Source organism: Alligator sinensis, unplaced genomic scaffold (genome assembly GCF_000455745.1).
Source record: "Alligator sinensis unplaced genomic scaffold, ASM45574v1 scaffold795_1, whole genome shotgun sequence".
NCBI classification, from domain to species: Eukaryota; Metazoa; Chordata; order Crocodylia; family Alligatoridae; genus Alligator; species Alligator sinensis.
In genome coordinates, this window is record NW_005842758.1 from 682,837 (window position 1) to 701,963 (window position 19,127).

The following is a 19,127-nucleotide window of genomic DNA, read 5'->3' on the forward strand; positions in this document are numbered from 1 at the left end:
CTTCAAGCTGCAAGTGATGTGCCTGGGGTTCACAACCTGGATCCCTCTGCCAACTACAATTCTCCAAAGTTCCGTTCAAGGAATCAGAGCTATATGAGAGCAGTGAGCACACTTAGCCAGGCCAGCTGTGTTAGTCAGGTGGGAAACTCTTATTAAACCCTTTATTGTACCTGCTATATGTAAGACTAGTTACTAATACATGGACAGTTTTGATATGCTTAATTAATTTTAAAGGGCTGAGAACGGAAGTAGTTACAGTAACATATTTGCTCGAATAAAAGACGAGGATCCCTCCCCCCCCATTGGCATGGGGGGGGGGGGGAAAGCCACTTTTATTATTATTACATACCAAGAAATCTCATTAAATAGATTGTCTAAAACCAGCATGTGCTTGGCAATGAAGACTAACTATGAAGTTGATTAAATGTTGCCAATACTGAGCATGATTATAAAACACATGGCCCACATCAGGAAAATAAGCTGATGGGAACCTACCACAAAGATCTGAATACCCCATCTGAATAATACATGTGGGTGTGGTAGTGCCATTAAGAGCAGTCCCACTCACCGCCAACTCTTTTTCAAGTCATAGTGAGCCACAAACATTGCACACCCAGAATTCCTCTGTCAGCCACTCTCTCAGCCTGGCACATATGATTAGTGTGGCCCTGCCCTCCAATAGTGAATCTGGACCACCTTGCCCTGCACTTCATTTGCATATACATTTTTGGAGCATCCAAGGATTTGTGAAAGGAACACCTGGCTCCAGTTATGAGTGCAGGCGAATTAGCATATGGATCATTTGTAGGTATCTGGAGTATATACATATACTGAACACTGCTGAGATGTGGGATCACTGTGGAGGGTGGGGTCACATTAATCATATGTGCCAGACTGAAAGAGGGTGTGACAGAGGGATTCTGGGTGAACTGAACACAATTTTGTGGCTCACCATGTCATAAAATGCTGTTGACTGGTAGAATGCAGTCCAGTGAACTGTGTGGTAAATAATAACCCTTTTGGCATTGGGCAGTGCTTAGTTTATGATAGATATAAGTAGGTGCTAATGTGTGCTCAGAATTGTGTTTATGAAACACCTGTGCTAAAACGTGTAGCAGTTTAAAACATTTTTACGTGAATGCAGCAAGTTCTGGACTCAAGGGTCACCACGATGCACTGTAGTGGCTGTTTGGCCCTTTCTCTGCCCCTCAGGCTTTCTCCCTTTCACATTTTCTGCCACGCCTCATTGTTATTAACTGCCGCAGAGATCCCTGCTCCTGTACAGGTGTCACTACTCAGCACCTTAAGGGCTTATTACAGGTCTCCAAACACCCCTTACATCAAGTCCATGCCTCACAGATATTTTCAATTATCACCACTCCTAGGCCTGTACCAAGACCCAGTCTCCACCACTGCTGGTATTTGCAGTCCCTGTCCCATCAATCTTACTTGCCCCTTCCTGGACTCAGGCTGCTGCCTCTGTCTGCCCACCTCTGTTGGCCATTCTGACTACTGCTGGGTACCTAGTCCTTCCTGGGCACCAGACCTCCTGGTTGCCCCAGGCAACAGACTTTCTCTGGTCCCATCTCCACTCTATTCCCAAGCTCTGGCCCTGCTCCTGGGCCTCTTGAGACCACCACCTCCCCTTGTCTCAGTCCCTAAACCACCCAACCCTATGTGGTTCTAAGGCTGCCTTCTCTTAACCCCTGTCTCCTTCTTTCTGCTGCTTGTTCAGGAGTTCCTTCCATGTCAGCAGTCAGGTTGAAACAGCTCTGGCCCTCAGCTTATCTCCCAGTTAAGCTCCTCCCCTTTCTGGTCAGATGGTCTCCTTCCTGCTGCCTCAACTCCTTCCTCAGTCTTCTCCCTTCTTAAAGTAACAGGTGCACCCAGCACCTGTTACAGTGCATCAATTCTGGATGATATAACTGTATGGGTACTATATGCAAATTGCTGCAGACATGTTTAATTGCAAGGTTATTATGTTCACATTTTCTCCTCACTTCCACATGTTTAAGGAGAGCAGGGTCTGACAGTAAGGGGAGGGGGAAGGGACAGCTAGGGGAAAAAATTGGGAGGAAGCAGAGAACTAAGGGCTACCTGAGCCCCCAGATTTTTTTCCCTACTGTAGCAGAGAGGGGAGGACAAATTCAAGGCAAACCTCCAATAATTAGGTTCTATACGAGGAAAACTATAACAAATTTATTAATTTTCCATATATATAATCTAATTTGGGGGGGCTCGTCTTATAATCAGGATCGTCTTCTATTCGAGTAAATACGGTAATTCAGACATTAATAAATTTGACATGCTTATTTGATCTGAAGAAAACAATGAGTAAAGATGGTGGAACTGAGGGATGCTGTCAAACAGCAAATTATGAATCAATGCTAGGATTTCTGCATGCAAATCTTAGGTGTTTGTATGTACATACATATGTGTGTGTGTGCACATGCACAAATATACAGAATCAATAGTCTTATATATGCGTGTGTGCAGATATATGAGGAGGTAGAATAGACTGACCATAAAGTTCTAGTTCTGCAATTCTCATTCACAGAATAAGTCTTTTCTGGCTTCCACTGTGTAGGGGTTGCCATATTAGTCAATGGTTTGGAACATTCAGTCATCCTGGGACCACAGCTGCATATTTTAGATCAGTCCTTTCTTTTTATTGGATAGCAAAAATAAAGTTGCTATGTAGCTTTGTAAAAAGAGGTATTTCAAAAACTCATAAATACTAACTGGATCCTTCCCACTTCCCCTAAAGTGTCAATGTTTTATGAGGCACTTCACAAATCTGAAGGTAGTACTGAGCTCCATAAGATGAATAGTGGCCTTTTTAATAAAAAAAATGCCTACTACCTTTTTATCACTACTAATGTATTTCTTTTAATTTCACTGAGTGCTCACTTACACTGCATACACACTTTTAATTAATCTGGGAAACTTTTCCCAGGTTTTTTTTACCTCGTTAGCTGGGGACACCGAAACATATATTTGAAGGCTGAGCCCTTGAAGAGCAGAAGGCTTGCAGTGCTGATGCTATACAGCCAAGGGAACCCTGTGCACACGTCTCAGTATGTGCTGCAGGCTCCCTTAGTCTTCCTGGAGACAGAATGGCAGCAATGTACAAGACAGCCCTGCTTGGTTGACCTGTGTCTCCCTGTAGCTCAATGTGGGATTGTGAAAGGGTGTGCTCCATTCCCTGCTTGGCTGGACCAGCAGAGTCCAGCAAGTGATACATGCACTGCCCTTGAAAGTAGGGAGGGAGAAGCAAAACACCCTGGAATGCTGGAGTTGTGCTGTGGCTTCTATAAAAAAGAGAATGTGTATAGATGTTCATTCTTTCAGGAGAAACTCTCCTTGGAGGGTTTATAACCCTAGTTGTCCCTGGGTCATTTTTTTTCTTGAAGCACACATTTTATGCTCTGGGAAAAAAAAGCCTAAACATCTGTACACTCCTGGTTTTTCCTTGGAGAGCAGTGATTCTCCCAAGAGAAATTGAATATCTGTATATGGCCTTATTTTTGTATTATAATCAACATGAATAGGAAAACTCAATTGCCCTTATTGCTATCTCATGTCACAGCTTTTTTATCTTCTCTTTGCTTCATTTCTGTCTGTAATAATTTTCATTGCTCTTGTTTTGACATTTTTCATTTCTGTTTTTTCTGTTTTAAGGTTTGACCAGAATTCAGCACATTATTCAAAGTGAATATGGGACTGAAAGTTGATAATGTTAATCATTGCAATCTTTATTAGTGATTATTTACATTGTTTACATTTATACTCCACTTTCTTCATTCTGTTCAGTTAGATATTATCCACACCTTTGCCTTTCAGAATTTTAATCACTTCAAAAAGTGGTGGGGAATGTAGAAGTGGATGGCAGCTTGAGCAACAGTGACCATGAGATTATTTATTCTAGTATCCTAAGGGAAGGAAGGAAGGAGAGCAGCAGAGTAAGGCCCCCAGACTTCAGAAAAGCAGACTACAACTCACTCATGGAACTGATGGGCAGGATTCCCTGGGAGCCCAGTCTGAGGGGGGGAAATGAAGCCAGGGGAGCTGGCTGTATTTTAAGGAAACCTTACTGAGGGTACAGGAACAAACAATCCCAACATGCAGGAAGACTCGCAAGTATGGCAGAAGACCAGCTTGATTTAGCAGGGAATTTTTCAATGAGCTAAAACACAAAAAGAAAGCTTAAAACAAGTGGAAATTTGCAAACAACTAGGGAGGAATATAAAAGTATTGCTCGGGCATGCAGGGATGAATTCAGGAAAGCCAAAGCATAACTGGAGTTGCAGGTAGCGAGGGATGTGAAGGATAACAAGGGTTTCTGCAGTATGGTCATCAACAAGAGGAGAATCAGGGAAACTATGAGCATTTAATTAAATGTGGGAAACAACCTAGCAACAGAGGATGCAGAAAAGGCTGAAGTAGTCAATTACTTTTTCACCTCAGTCTTCACAGGCAGAGTCAGCTCCCAGACTGCTGCACGTGGCAGCAAAGTTTGGGGAGGAGGTGAGCATCCAATACTGGCAAAAGTACAAGTCAGAGACTATTTAGAAAAGCTGGACATGCACAAGTCCATGGGGCTGGATGCAATGCACCTGAGGGTGCTAAGGGAGTTGGCCAATGTTATTGCGGAGTTGCTGGTCATTAGCTTTGAAAACTTGTTATGATCAGGAGACATCCCAGATGATTGCAATAGGGCAAATATAGTGCCCATCTTTAAGAAGGGGAAAAAGGAGGATCCAGGTAACTACAGACCAGTCATCCTTACCTCTTGGGCATGTCCTCAAGGAATCCATTTCTAAACACTTTAGAAGGAAAGAAGGTGATTAGAAACAGTCCGCATGGCTTCACCAAGGGCAAGTCATGCCTGACCAACCTGATTGCCTTCTATGGTGACCTGACTGGCTCTGTGGATGCAGGGAGAGCAGTGGACATGATATACCTTGGTTTTAGCAAGGCCTTTGATATGGTCTCCCACACCATTCTTGCAAGCAAGCTAAGGGAATACAGCTTGGATGAATGGACTGTAAGGTGGATAGAAAACTGGCTGGATTGTTCAGCTCAAAGGATAGTAGTGACAGGCTTGATGTCTAGCTGACAACCGGTATCAAGTGGAGTGCCCCTTGAGTTGTTCCTGGGGTCATGTTTGTTCAGTATCATCATCAATGACATGGAAGATGGGATGGAGTGCACCCTCAGCAGGTGTGCAGATGACACCAAGCTGGAGGGAGTAGTAGATATACTGGAGGGTGGGGCTTAGGATTCAGAGTAACCTCAATAAATTGGAGGACTGAACTAAAAGAAATCTCATGAGGTTCAGTAAGAACAAGTGCAAAGTCCTGCACTTAAGATGGAACAAACTGGAACAGTCTGGGGACCAACTGGCTAAGCAACAGTTCTGCAGAAAAAGACCTGGGGGTTACAGTGGACAATAAGCTGAATATGAGCCAATAGTGTGCCCTTGTTGCTAAGAAGGCCAACGGCATACTGAGCTGCATTAGTAGAAGCATTGAAAGCACATCAAGGGAAGTGATTATTTCCCTCTGTTTGGCACTTTTGAGAGCAATCTGGAGCATTGTGCCCAATTTTGGGGCCCCAAAGGATGTAGACAAATTGGAGAGAGTCCAGCAGAGGGCAAATAAAATGGTTAGGGGCTGCAGCACATGACTTCTGAGGAAACTGGGGTTATTTAGTCTGAAGAAGAGAAGACTGAGGGGGGATTTGATAGCAGCCTTTAACTTTCTGAAGCGTGGTTACAAAAAGGATGGAGTTAGACTATTCTCAGTGGTCGAAAATTACAGAACAAGAAACAATGATCTCAAGTTGTACCAAGGGAAGTTTAGGTTAGACATTAGGAAAACTTTCTTACTAGGAGGGTAGTACAGCATGGGAACAGGTTACCCAGAGAGGCTGTGGAGTCTCTGTCCTTGGCGATTTTTAAGACTTGGCTAGATAAATCCTTGGCTGGGATGATCTAGTTGGGGATGAGCCTGCTTTGCGCAGGGGATGAACTAGATAACCTCCTGAGGTCTCTTCCAACCTTAATTTTGTATAATTCTATATAATGGCTATCTTCTGTAATATAACTTAATATCCTTTGCCCTGTTGACCACTGTGCATTGCAAAGGAGTTAATTGAGCTGTCCATAATGATGGTTAGGCCATTTACCTAAGTAATTATATCAGTGTGTGTGAATGACTTAAATTCTTCATTCCAAAATACATTACCTTAAAGTTGTCCATAATGAATTTCATTTTTCATCAGGTTGTTCAATTGGCTATGTTAATTAGGTCCTATGGAAGTTCCTCATTGTCATTTTTAATCTTGACTAACCTAAATAATTTTGTGTCAGCTACATATTTTCCACTTCACTGTTCATCTATTTTCACTTCAGTATTAAATACATGAAATAGCACAGAACTTAAATGTAGAATATTTATATATCAGTATCTATGCCTTTGCTGTTTCTTCTTACCTTCCCATGACCCTGTCCTTTTCTTGTCCAATCAAGCAGTTTTATGCTGTTTAATGCTTTTGTGTCTGTTATCTCAATGGTTCCCTCCCTATCCATTCCTGGTTAGGAGTTGAGTCATGGATACTGATAGATTGTACATTTACATTAGAAAACATAGGCTTACTCTTTCAATACAGAAAACATTTTTTTTCACCATCAACAAACTGTTTCAAAGAAATAATGAGGACTTTTACCTTTGATCCAACTACCTTTTTGGTCACTACTCTAATCAAAAGACTTCAGAATAAGATTATTTTTTCCCTTTCCAGATAGCATTATTATTTGTTAGAAATAAAAATTAATTATGTTATGAAAGACACAGTAATTTATTTCAAAATATATTTAATAGCCAAAATCTCTGCAAAAAATTAGAAAGAAAGCCTTTCATTGTGGTGAGAAGTTCTATTTGAAATCTCCATGGAATTGTATAATGGAAACTAGCAAAATTGAAAATTTGCAGCAGTTATTTTGTTATAATGAATAATATGTTATTAACAACAACCACAATAATAATAATAATAATAATAATATCAACCAGATGTAGTACTTGCAAAGCCAGAACATGGCTAAGATATTTGTATTGATTTTTCCCTCTTAATTAATGATTAAATACAGTATGCATGATTGGTTGATTCAGTGCTCTGTCTAATATTAAATTTCTAATCTGGGTGAATAGCATTTCTAGTTACTCAGAACAATACTGTACATTACTTATTTAGAACAAGACCAATAAACTCCTAAACAGGACTTAGGTAAACTTTAGGTAGATCTATAATTACAATTCAAACACCCCCACTTAGAAGCCACCTAACCCATAAAGTGCCTTAACTCACTAGGCACTTCCCTGTTTGACCTGAAAGTTCTGTAGCAACCTTCACTTTTCCTTTTTTACATACCCAGAAATTTGAAAATCTGAGCAGTTCATACTTCAGCTCTCACTTAAGCTCTACTGGGATCCAGAAATCAGGATTAGCATTGCCTGTCTCCTGACAGGCACAGTCCAGATGGCATTTGCAGAGCATGTTTAATGCATGCTGGCAGGATAAGATACCTCCTGAAATGCAGTTGGAGCTTCTATATTTTTAAATGATAGAGGAGGTGCCACCAACGATTTATAATTCCATCCTCACATGGACAGATCTAGAATTTTGAAAATGGGGGTGCTTACGTTGAGGTGCATCATTACATATAAAACAACACATGTTTTTCTTTAGTCAAATATAAGCTAGAAGCTTTTTTGGTTTGCAGGGATTCTGGTTTTCTCTGATAAAAAAAATTCAAAATTTTCTGATTTAAAAAAAATCCCCAATTCCACATTTGTCCTGTGATTAAAATGAAATGCCACTATATATACAATCCAAAATTTTCTCATTAACAAAAATCCCCAAATCTACATTTGTCCATGATTAAAATGAAATATATAGTGGCATTTCATTTTAATCATGGAAAAAATTGGATTTGGGGAGGTTTTTTTAAATCAGAAAATTTTGGATTTTTTTATCAGAGAAAACCAGGGTCCCTGTTAATATGCTAGTAGAGCTATGGCTATACTATTCTATTGAAGATTGAGGAAAATCAAATATAACTTCATTGGAATGTGTTAAAAATAATCTGCAGAGCTGTGGAAAAGGAACTTCATTACCAGGAACAGCTAACAAACAGCAGATTTACAGAAGAAAGAATACGTTGATCAGTGGAACATCAAGATGACTAAAAGAAGACAGGGTTGTTAACCCTTGAGGAATGAAGAGTATAGAAGGGATCAGGTAGATTATGATAAACCATGAAGTCAAGTGACTCCCTCAGCACTGCCTGAGTACAAATGCCACTGCCACTGCCAGTCAGTTGATTTTAAACTTTGGGTGGAGCAGTCCTCCCCTGATCATAATGATTTGAGCACTCTCCCCTAGAAGCTGGAGACCAAGATTCAGTATGCAGCTCATCTCATTCAGGTGAGATGAGTCAAGGTCATGTCTCCCACCTCCTACAAGAGCATCCTAACCAAATATGATGTTATGTTCAGCTGTTGAAGGTCAGCCTTTGTGCTGAAAGATTGTAGATACAGGAGGCCTAAAAGAGAGTACAGAAAGGAGGGTGATTGTTTCTCACTGTTCTTCAGATTATTTTGAAGATTTATCCATTACTCTAGAAACATTCATAGGAGTAGGGAGTCCTCTGTTCTCCCCAGGTGATTGTCCTAACCACTGAGCAACCGTGTATATTCCCTTTTGTGCAATCTCTGTCTCACTCTGTCCAGGAGTGGAGAATATCACTGCCTCTCTACCTAGCAACTGTTGGTTGGGGCAGTCTCCTGGGAGGTGAGATGCAGTTCTGAACACTCATAGTGAAGAAAGGAATGACCCCCTGGTCTCCTACTTTTTGGGATAGTATTTTAACCACTATTATACAAAATGCTGGTGGTATTGTCAGCACCACTGTTTTTTCCATCCCTGTTTTAAGAGAAAACAGGTACCCCTTTTCAGTTATTTTGGAGAACATTTTTCAGGCACCAAGCCTTAGGTAAGGACTCTGGGCTTCCCATTCGAAACAGGTGTAGCCATGCCCTGTTTCAGGTGCCTAAACTCTAGAAGGAAGTGAGATTGTATTCACATGCATGGTTTAGCATCTACTGTTGGCTACACCCAGATCTCTCCCAATTTAGGGTGTGGGCTTTTTGGATTTTCCCTTTCAGTGGCTTAACTCATTCTATGCTCTATTTCAGGAGCCTATGTGTATAGCTTTAGATATTGGATTCTGTTCTGGGGGCCAGATTCTTAAAAAATAGGTGTTACAGCACCCAGCTTGTAGGCACCTAATCCTTTATTGGATCTAGACTTCAGTACATTCCTGATAAATATCACAGAGGGTTATGGAAAAGGAAACATGAAAAGTCATGGTGAAACTGGCAGTTGCAAAGAATAAATAAATATAATATAATGATAGACAAGTTTCCTTGGGTAAATATGATATCTTCTATTAGACCAACTCGAATAGTTGGAAAAATTCTTCTTTGCAAGCGTTTGGGTATAAACACCTTTTGTCAGGCTGAGGAAGCATCTGCAGTTGGTCTGTGCTCTTCCTGGATGGAATGAATAGTAAAGAACCCATCAGTCCATCCAGAAAGGGCACAGACCAACTGCAGATGCTTCCTCAGCCTGATGAAGGGTTTTTTATATCTGAAAGCTTGCAAGGAAGAATTTTTCAACTATTTGAGTTGGTTTAATAAAAGATACTGGATTTACCCAAAGATCCTTGTCTGCCTATGTCCTTAGGCAAACATGGCTAGAAGTTATACCCCCATAATACAATGAAGCTGTTTTGAAATATAAAGCATGTATCATTGGCTGAATAAATATAATAAAGTAATATTTGTAATACATGACATAAATAAAATGATTAATAGAGGCTTTAAAAATAGAAGTTAAACTTGCCCTCAGATATTTTAAATAGGTGTACATCAACTATCATAATGGTGCAATGTCAGTTGTCATAATTTATGGATGTGATGCATCACATTTATACTGCTTCTTTCAATGAACACCAGTTTGTGGATCAAGTATGATTTTTATAGACAGTGTTTAACAAAGATCCAGACTTTTCTTAGCTCAGCTATGTACATAAGAAATATGTACACTTGATCCCACACCTCAAAGACGGCAGCTCACTCAGAGATCAACTGAACCATCCTGTTGAAATGCAAGTAAAGACAATTCTTTTCTGTTTATCAGAACTCTTTAGGCCAGAATGTAGCTTTTAGTCACAATCCATAGATACCTCTATCATATTTATAGCAAAGGGAAGAGAACAATCTGCAATGCCATCTCCAAGAGGTGTGGCATAAACCCACCTATGTGATCAATCAACTCTGTTGATTCGTTCAGGGAAGTAACTAAGAAGTCCATCTTCCCACCTACACTAAAAGTGAGGGTAATCTATATTAATCTTTACACCCCAGTGTCAACAATACATAGATTTCTTCATCAGGACCTAGAGATATTGGGATTGTCTGTTATCATTCTTAATATTTACTGATAATCTTCTGAATATATCAAAAGGTATGAAATATCATCACTTAAAACAAATTGCATGGTACATATTATACACAGCCATGTAAGACAATAAAATGTGAATGTGTTCAGACGGGTTTATTAAACTTTAATTATTTGCTAAAACAGTTCTTCATCAATGTACAGGTATCCATTTGTGAGGTGTTGAGGCCATGATGATCACAAACAAAGCAAGTCAAAAAATCAAATGCATTGTTGTTGTTTATTCAGATGAGTGAAGCAGAGGTTAATGGGCAATTTGAATCGGTGTGTGAATCAGTGTTTAGTGAAGTTGAAGCTCAGGCAATGGATGCCCTTGACCTCCCAGGATGCTTCCGAACAAGAAGCCACAGTTACCTGCGTGCCATTCAGGCAGGTTACTCCCAAGATGATGAATGTATCCCTGCAATGGCATCTTCCAACATCACCTCAACTATCAGGTCAACCACAGGTAAGAAAATCTATGCTAGCCTTTATGCTGTTTCACATGTAAACATATGCATGTTTGATTTTGAAAACAGTGCATGAAACAGAAACCCTCTTGTCCCTATGCCATCAGCATGATTGATGCTCTATAGTACATTGAGAATTGGGCCTTTGATATTGTACTATAGTGCCTATATGTCCAACTATTCAGCTGCAAATACTTAATATTTATTCTAGAAACCTAATATAATATATAACATCTGTATTCTGGAAGTATTACATACTGTGCCTGAATTTCAACCTGAACTAAACTTTTTTCACATGCACAAGTACAAGTTTACAAGTTACAAGTGCAAATGAGTGGTATTATTTAGACCAGACCAGACCAGAACTTGTAGCTTATATGCTTCATGCAGCCTATGCGTGGTTAACATATGACTTGTGAGCCCTAGTGACTGTCTTACCTGCACAATGGGGGCACAGGGGCTGTCTCTCACTGGTACATTCCACACAGTGTGAAATAGGGGCCATATGTCACTCTTGAAGCCTACGTAGCGGAGACAGATCCTGCAGGTTGGCCCAACAGTGTGCAACAGGTGCAGTGTGAGGCCAAGGGGGCCCTAACTCACGTTGCTTTAGAAATCTAAATGGCTGACCTCCACATCCAAGATATGGTACATCCAAAATAATCATCTGAACTCGTGTTCATAGGCACTTTTAAAATGCCTAAACAAAAGGAGGTGTCAGGATTTTAAAATGCCTCAAATTCTTCAGGGTGGAATATAGAGAACTTACCTATAGTATATTTTTCTGAAGTTAAGTATGAGAGATTATGATAAAATGCTGCAGCATTCATTCTATGACACAGTCCGCACACCTTTGCCATATTCCTCCTCAATAGTCATTATCATACCCCTCATTTTTATGCCTTCTAAACAATTTTAGAGTTTTTTTTCTTTCAAGTTGCTTAACTAAGAGGTTAATTTATTGGGCTTGCAGCTGTCATTGATAGGGAGAAGATTTTACAGATAACAGATGGAAAACAAGTGCATGCATTACAAAAATAATTATTTGTCAATATTTATTTTTATATTTTCAAATCAATGATCTTATACTTAGGTATGATATTGTCTTACATCGGTATTTCTATGTTAAAATGCAGTGCATATTTTCATGCTATGCATCCCCAGGAAGTAAATATATATTCTCACAACACCTTAACGTACAAAAATGCCTGCTTAAATTGTTTATTTGACATATCCACAGTACAGCAAAACAGTGGGAGCTTTTGAAAGGAAAGCAGCTGTCATTGTTCAGTAATATTGGCATGCAATTCTCTCAATAGCATTAGTGGGTTATTTTACATTCAGAGTGGTATTTTATACTGAACAGCTAAAAGCTGTTCTTCATAAAGCTGTTTAAACTATATAAGTTCTAGTTCTAGTTAAAAGTAGATATGCTGTGCCCCCACACCACATGTATAGGTATTTGTATTACATGTCTGAAAGCTTAAATAGCCATACTATCAAGGGACAAATGTATTAATAAAGTAAAACTTTTGAGAGCTACCAAAGAGACTACACTTTTCCCAGCTGTAGTATAACTCTTGATGACTAATATGCAATAATCTTTCCATGAACTGAGGCCAAAATAATTAACCTTGTGTATCTAAATATGAGTTTTGGTATTTGACTTTAGGCACCAAAGTTAGAACTCTTCTAGAACACTCAATTTAGTACTCAGCTTTATTGACTTGTATGCCTAAGTAACTGTGACTTTATATTTTATATTAAACATACTCTTCGCATCTAAAAAGATATAACTTTTATTTCCCCTAGGGTCATAAAGCTGAATAGGATAGCATGTTTGGCAAAATAATCAGATTAGACAGTAAATATGTCTGCATCCCACTGTTTCTTTCCTTATTAAAAATGTTATGCATTGATTAGAAATCTGCTGGTTAAGTGATATGGTTTTGAAAGCTCTAACCTTCATTTCACACATGGTTTCTTTCTCATCTCAGGAATGATTTATCAGATAGATTTTCTGGCCTAAATATGTAATCTTTATGCTTTGTTGGTGTTAGGGAATATTGACATTGGAGGAGGGGATAAAAGGACGAAAGGAAAAAAGATAGCAATTACACACAGGGTCACAAGCGAAACGCCGGTTCCAAAAACCATGGGTTTATAATCTAGATCTGTATTCAAGCTGTTTTTCCAGTGCCATTGAATGAATTTGTTTTTGTCTTCTGTGATGTTACCAGAGTAAGAAAAATATCCAAATAAGAAACATTTATCTGAGCCCCTCTACATACGCAGGTAAAGGTGCAATGGGATCTAATGCATGATCCACACAATCATATCTCCTGCCATGCCATATGCTTCATGTACCACCAAAGCTGGGAGATCGTGGCAGCTGTGATCTTGCTGTCCTAGATGGTCCATGCACCCCCAGGGCTAGGAGATTACATCCATGCTTCACAGGTCCCAGCACCAGGAGGGCACACTGTGGGGACCCAACATCCACATTTACAGAACGCGGTTCCAGGGACTTCAGGGTGCTGCCAGGACCCAGAGTCAGCAGCTGCTGCAGCTGAGTCCCCTGAATGATGGGGCTCTCAACTCTGGCTGGGCACGATGTACCCATGCAGCTGCGAGCCCCATCAGTTGACAAGGCTCCCAGCCATAGAAGAGACCCTGCTATGTGTGCAAATTAAAGTTCAGTAGCAACCAGGTATAAAGTTAGTACACATTTTTGAGGTCGAACTTTATAGCTGGTTGGAGGTTTTAATAGTGTTATTGGTATTTTACAGGTGTAGCTGGTCTCAAGGTATTTGTACAGTTAACCAGTTAATTGGACGATACCTGTAAAATGTAGAGGGGGTCGCAAATGTCCAAGGAAAAGAAACAATGATGTGATTCAAAATTAATTGAAATTTTCAGTTGTGAAATATGTCACTAGCTTAAAACCATAGGGTAATTGTTCCACAATTCTGTCTACAACATTTGGTATGTTAGGGGCAGATACTTCATATTTCAAGTGTTACTAAACTTCAAATAACCCCTTCATCTTTCACTGCTCTAAAAATTGTAAAATAGATTTTGGGTAAAATTATCGTTTTGGGTAAAATTATCATTCAAGGAAAGACCCCAAAGCTCAATATTTCACTTTAGCCTTCAGTGTCAATTAAGCCTTTGAATCTTGGGAATCAGTTCAGCCCTTCAAATCTTGTTTTATTAAATTGGAAATTTTTTTTTGCTGCTGATGTAACAAGTTCTTTTTGGCAAAGCCAACATTGTTTCCTAGCAAATTAAAAGGCATATCATTTTTATTATAGTAGCTGAAATGTTAATGATAGAAATCATGGCTGCCTCTTATTGATGATGTAAAGAAATGAAATTGTAGATTGACTGGAATATTTAATAATAAAATGGAAAATGTAAATCTGAAGCAGAGAAAGATTAATATTTTATCTATAAAATTAATCAATTATATTATAAAAATTTGAAATATACAGTATTTTATTATGAAATATCTTTTGTGAGAATATGCCTAGAATCTTGGGGCCAGGTTCTATTCCACTAGCATAAGTGAATTTAGGGACTACATAGTGATTTTTTTTCTACCCTACTCAAGTATCTGGAAAAGTATTACAATAAAAGGCAGATGAGTCCTCCTTGCTGCTTTTTTGTAACTGTCTTAAGGGTAACAGGGTGCTTATTACAAAAGTAGATGTTTTAATGGATTTCCAGGGATTCAAGCAGAGTGGAATATAATCACTTTTTGGCATCTGAGTCTACTTGAACATCCAAGAAGTAGAATAGAATTTGGCCCTGGGCTTCATTTAGAACACCAGGAGGGCTACAGCCTTGTTGAATAAGTATATGAGACCCACTAACTAGCCTGCTAGCAGGATTGCTTGATACAGTTTGGAAAAGGGGTGCTATAGTCAAAATTTCCAGGCTAAGTACAGACAGTCAAAAAGCCCAAGGGTGAATCAATTCAGTTTTTGCAGGTTAGTCTAAACTGAAGAGATTAAACTGAGAAACAAGTGAACATACATTTAATTTTGATTCGGGCCAGAAGCTGGGGGGTGCTAGAGCATACCTATCTGGCACATAGTCAGCATGTGCTGTGTATTTGCTTCCTGTTCCTGCTACCCCCAAGGGCTAGGGACAAACATTCAAAAAAAGCCTGCCTAAGATGAATCAGTTTGTAAGCGCACAGACATCCCCTCTGGACTGAGAAAATGCAGGCACATGCTTGCAGTGGCTCAGGCTAGAAGCCGGGGGGTCAGGCTAGCAGCCCTCCCCTCTCTTCCACGGTGCTGAGCTGAGGGGGGCATGGCCAGGCCCCTGCAGAATGCTCTGATTAAAGAAGGGTTTCCTCCCCCTTGATAATAGAGCATTTATCAGCTGTGTTATCAGCATTCAGCACCCCATCAGAAAATAAAGCCTCTCTCATTAGTTCTAGCTCTTCTTAAAAACTTTTTCCAAGGAAGCAAAGGAGGGATATTACCAGCTACCTGTTGATTAGCTCCAAAAAGCCCTAAGCGGATTTCATACTGTCCTGTCACCTGTTGGATACTGTCGGATACTGTCCTGTCTGCGTTTGTCCTGTCTGCCTTACACAGACACCACTCAGCATGCTGGCTATGGTCTGTGCTGTGGGAGGGACAGAAGGAGTGGGAATCCCTGCTTGAGCAGCAAGCGCGGGATGGGGCAGGGGAAGACAGGTAGACACTGCTGTGCCCGCAAGTCTCTGCTGGAGCTCCAGTGAGGGAGCGGATGGGAGGGGCCAGCCCAGCTCTCTAGAGTAGAGAACCCCACCCAGCCCAAAGAGCATGCTGGGATGCCAGGAGACTCTGATTTAACTTAAACCAGTAAGGGGTCTGGGACAGACATTGCATAAACTGGTTTGACTCAAATCAGTTAAGTCTGATACTTCATTCAACCAGATTTATCTTAAACCAGTTTTAGCCATTTCAAAACTGGTTTATATGCACTGAGCTTCTTTTCTGTTGGTGGTTTAAACCAGTTTCTGATTACTTTAACCAGTTTATGTGTAACTTCTGTCCCCAGCCCCAATGTTTAAGACACTTTCCAGAGATATTCTGTCTGGCCCTGGGACATATTTTGGATATTATCAACTACTGTAGTAGTTGGTACAATACTAGCCTTTCTGAAAATTAAAATGGTTCTCAAACTGTAGCAGTTCCTGCCTAGATCTGATTGATGGCATTGTTGGTTCTTTATCTGTCGGATTAATGAAAAACCTGTTTTCTAACCTCATCACGGTTAGGACACTTGAAATGCTCATTAGCAAGCCATTCAAACAATAAAGCTAAGCTTCAAAGGGTACTTGGTAGAAATCAGAAAGTTGCAATCTTGCTCCAAGAACGGAAGCATCAGGTTAGTTATGAATGTAAACCTGGATGCATTGGGAAGTGCCTGTTCCTAGAAATCATTCATTGTGTGGGAGCAGGTGGGAATGCAAGGCACCAGAAGATTCCCAGGAGCTTAATTACTTCCCTTGTCCTTACCTAAAGTAGACAATGCCCAGTGCCCCTTCCCTTCCTGTAATCCAATAAAAACAAGTGCCAATGAAGCAATGACAGCCCATAGTGTTGGGGAGTTCCAACTGGACTTTCACTTTACATGCACATATGGCAGTTACCCAGTTGTGCAACTGTTGTTTCTTGGCACTTACACACAGTTTGTGATCCTAGTTCATGTGTAATGTGAATGCCTAAATGTCCACTGGGTATGGTCAATAAGCTGTATGCTGAGTGGACTGGTATTCAGTTCTGTACATGTATGTCACAAGGAAGAGAGCCTTCTTTCTTAGCCTAATAGTCAAGGGTAGATACTTGCCTGGAAAATAGGGACCCAGACTAGCTCCCCTTAGAGGAGTTTTAAATCTGCATCTCTCACATTTTCCAGCCCAGGGCTGTAACCACCAATCCCTAGGTTAGGGCACTATCCAACCTCTTTTTGATGCTGAATCATTCCACCTTGCTTTTGATAGTTTTTTGATAAAATAGATGGAGAGCAGTGGGGAAATTTCCCTCCCACTGGGAGCAAGGGTCTAGGCTAGAACCCAGACCTGTTCCCATTCAGAAGCTCACCATTCTACACACGCAGAGCTTGGTCTTTTCTTCTGGCCCCATATACTTCCAGCTTCAAAAGGAAATCTCGGTAATGCTTACCTTATGGCCTGGTGATTGGAGCTGCTTGCTACAAAATCAGAGAGATGCACATTCAACTTCGGCTAAGAACAGTGTAGAATGTGAGTCTTTTGCTCGCTGGCCAAGTGCCACCACAACTCATCTACTGAGACTTACTCCTAACCTCTGCTAGGCATGAATTTCTGCCAGGAAGGATTATGTGACATGCTCTCATGTAAGTAGACATATACGGACCCGTATACCTGCCCAGTGGGAGTGCAGCTACTGCACCAGCTCAGTTACTGTGTCCATGCTTACACGCCCACTTTGCACAGAGACTAGGATCACTTTGTACCACATCTGTACTTAGCCATCAAAAATGGCAGTTATACACTAATATGTAACTGTATGCCTGAGTTCCCTAGGCAGCAGGCAAGGAAGCAGGCAGCAGCACATGGACCAGCTGTGCTGCCAGTAGTGTGACAGTGACCAGGCCATTTTGTGCTCCATCCCCCTCCTCCCAACTTCGTTATGTTACTGGTTACATGGCTGGGTGAATAAAGTAAAATAAAATTTTACCCTCTGACCCCTGCCAAGTGAAGCCCGTGATTAGGCTTCACTTTAAGAAGAATAAGAACTTTTTATTCCTCCTGTTTCACTTTGTGAAATAAGAACATAGACGGCAGGGTGGAGTTGCATCCTGTGTTATAAGATAATGTGTCATGGGTGGTTGGGATAGATGTAGACAAATGCAGCACATTTATTATCCTGAGATTTCACAGTCCTGCCTGTTCTACCACTGCCTCAGCACTACAGCTACTGTCAGGAACAAGGTTTATAGGCTAGGCACAGATAGTCAAAAAGTCTGAGGATGAACCAATTCAGTCTGTCTAAACTACACAGGTTAAATTGAAACAGAAGTGAACAGACATTACTTTGATTCAGGAAATGCAGCTACATGGCTGCAGTGGCTCAGGCCAGAAGCCAGGGGGAACAGGGTATGGCTCTCTGCTGCGTGTTCACTTCCTCTTCCTGCTGCCCCCGAGGTCTCTGGGATTTGCAGTCCAGAATTAAAGCAAGAGGATTCTGCAGGATTGTTCATCACTTTCTCTTCCTGTTTCCAGGTTCCTGTGGGATTTGTAGTCTACAGTTGCAGCCAGCAGTAAGTTTGAGCAGGGGAAGGGGTATTTAACCCACCGCCCTGTCCCCAGACCCAAGCCAGGGTTTGCTTGGGGGGGGGCTACATCCCCAGCCAATTTTGCCCCCTCCCCACATCCTTGTCAGCCAGCCCTCACTGCTCCAACTAGAGAGCAAGGGGGTGGGGCCAGCCCTACTCTCTGGAGCAGACAGCCCAGCCCAGGGCTGAAAAGCATGCTGGGATGCTGAGGGATTCTAATTAACTTGAACCAGGAAGGGGTCTGAGACAGAAGTTTCATAAACTGGTTTGACCCAGATCAATTAGGTCTGATACTACATTCAACCACGTTTATCTTAAACCATTTTTCTGTGCACTTAAACTGGTTTACATGCACTGAGCTTCTGTTCTGTTACAGGTTTAAACCAGTTTTTGATCACTTAAACTGGTTTATGTGTAATTTCTGTCCCTAACCATAAAGTACAGCTCCAGCTGTTGCTGCCTCTTGCCTGTATTCCTCTGCCACAGGCAGGATGCCTTTCCCAATGTTACGGAAAGCTATCAAATACAGATTTCTTTGATTCCAGCCACTGCTTTCTCTTCATAGATTCATAGATGTTAAGGCTGGAAGGGACCTCGAAGAACAAATCCAAGCCCCTGCCCCAGGGGCAGGACGTTAGCTAGGGTCAAAAGACCCCAGCAAGATAAGCATCCAAGCATTTCTTGAATAAGTCCAGAGTAGGTGCCTGCACCACTTCTGGAGGGAGTCTATTCCAGGTCTTGGGGGCTCGGGCAGTAAAGAATTTTTTTCTTATG

General features: G+C 40.9%; 1 protein-coding gene across 1 annotated transcript in view; it reads left to right on the forward strand.

The window, feature by feature from the left end:
- Positions 1-19,127, forward strand: part of DLGAP2 (DLG associated protein 2) — a gene marked incomplete at its 3' end in the record, with an annotated part of 139,939 nt that overhangs the window by 68,639 nt on the left and 52,173 nt on the right. Inside the window, exons 4-5 of the mRNA XM_025216647.1 lie at positions 8-138; positions 10,813-11,032. Of these exons, the coding sequence (XP_025072432.1) occupies positions 8-138; positions 10,813-11,032 (351 nt within the window). The remainder of the gene's footprint in view (positions 1-7; positions 139-10,812; positions 11,033-19,127) is intronic.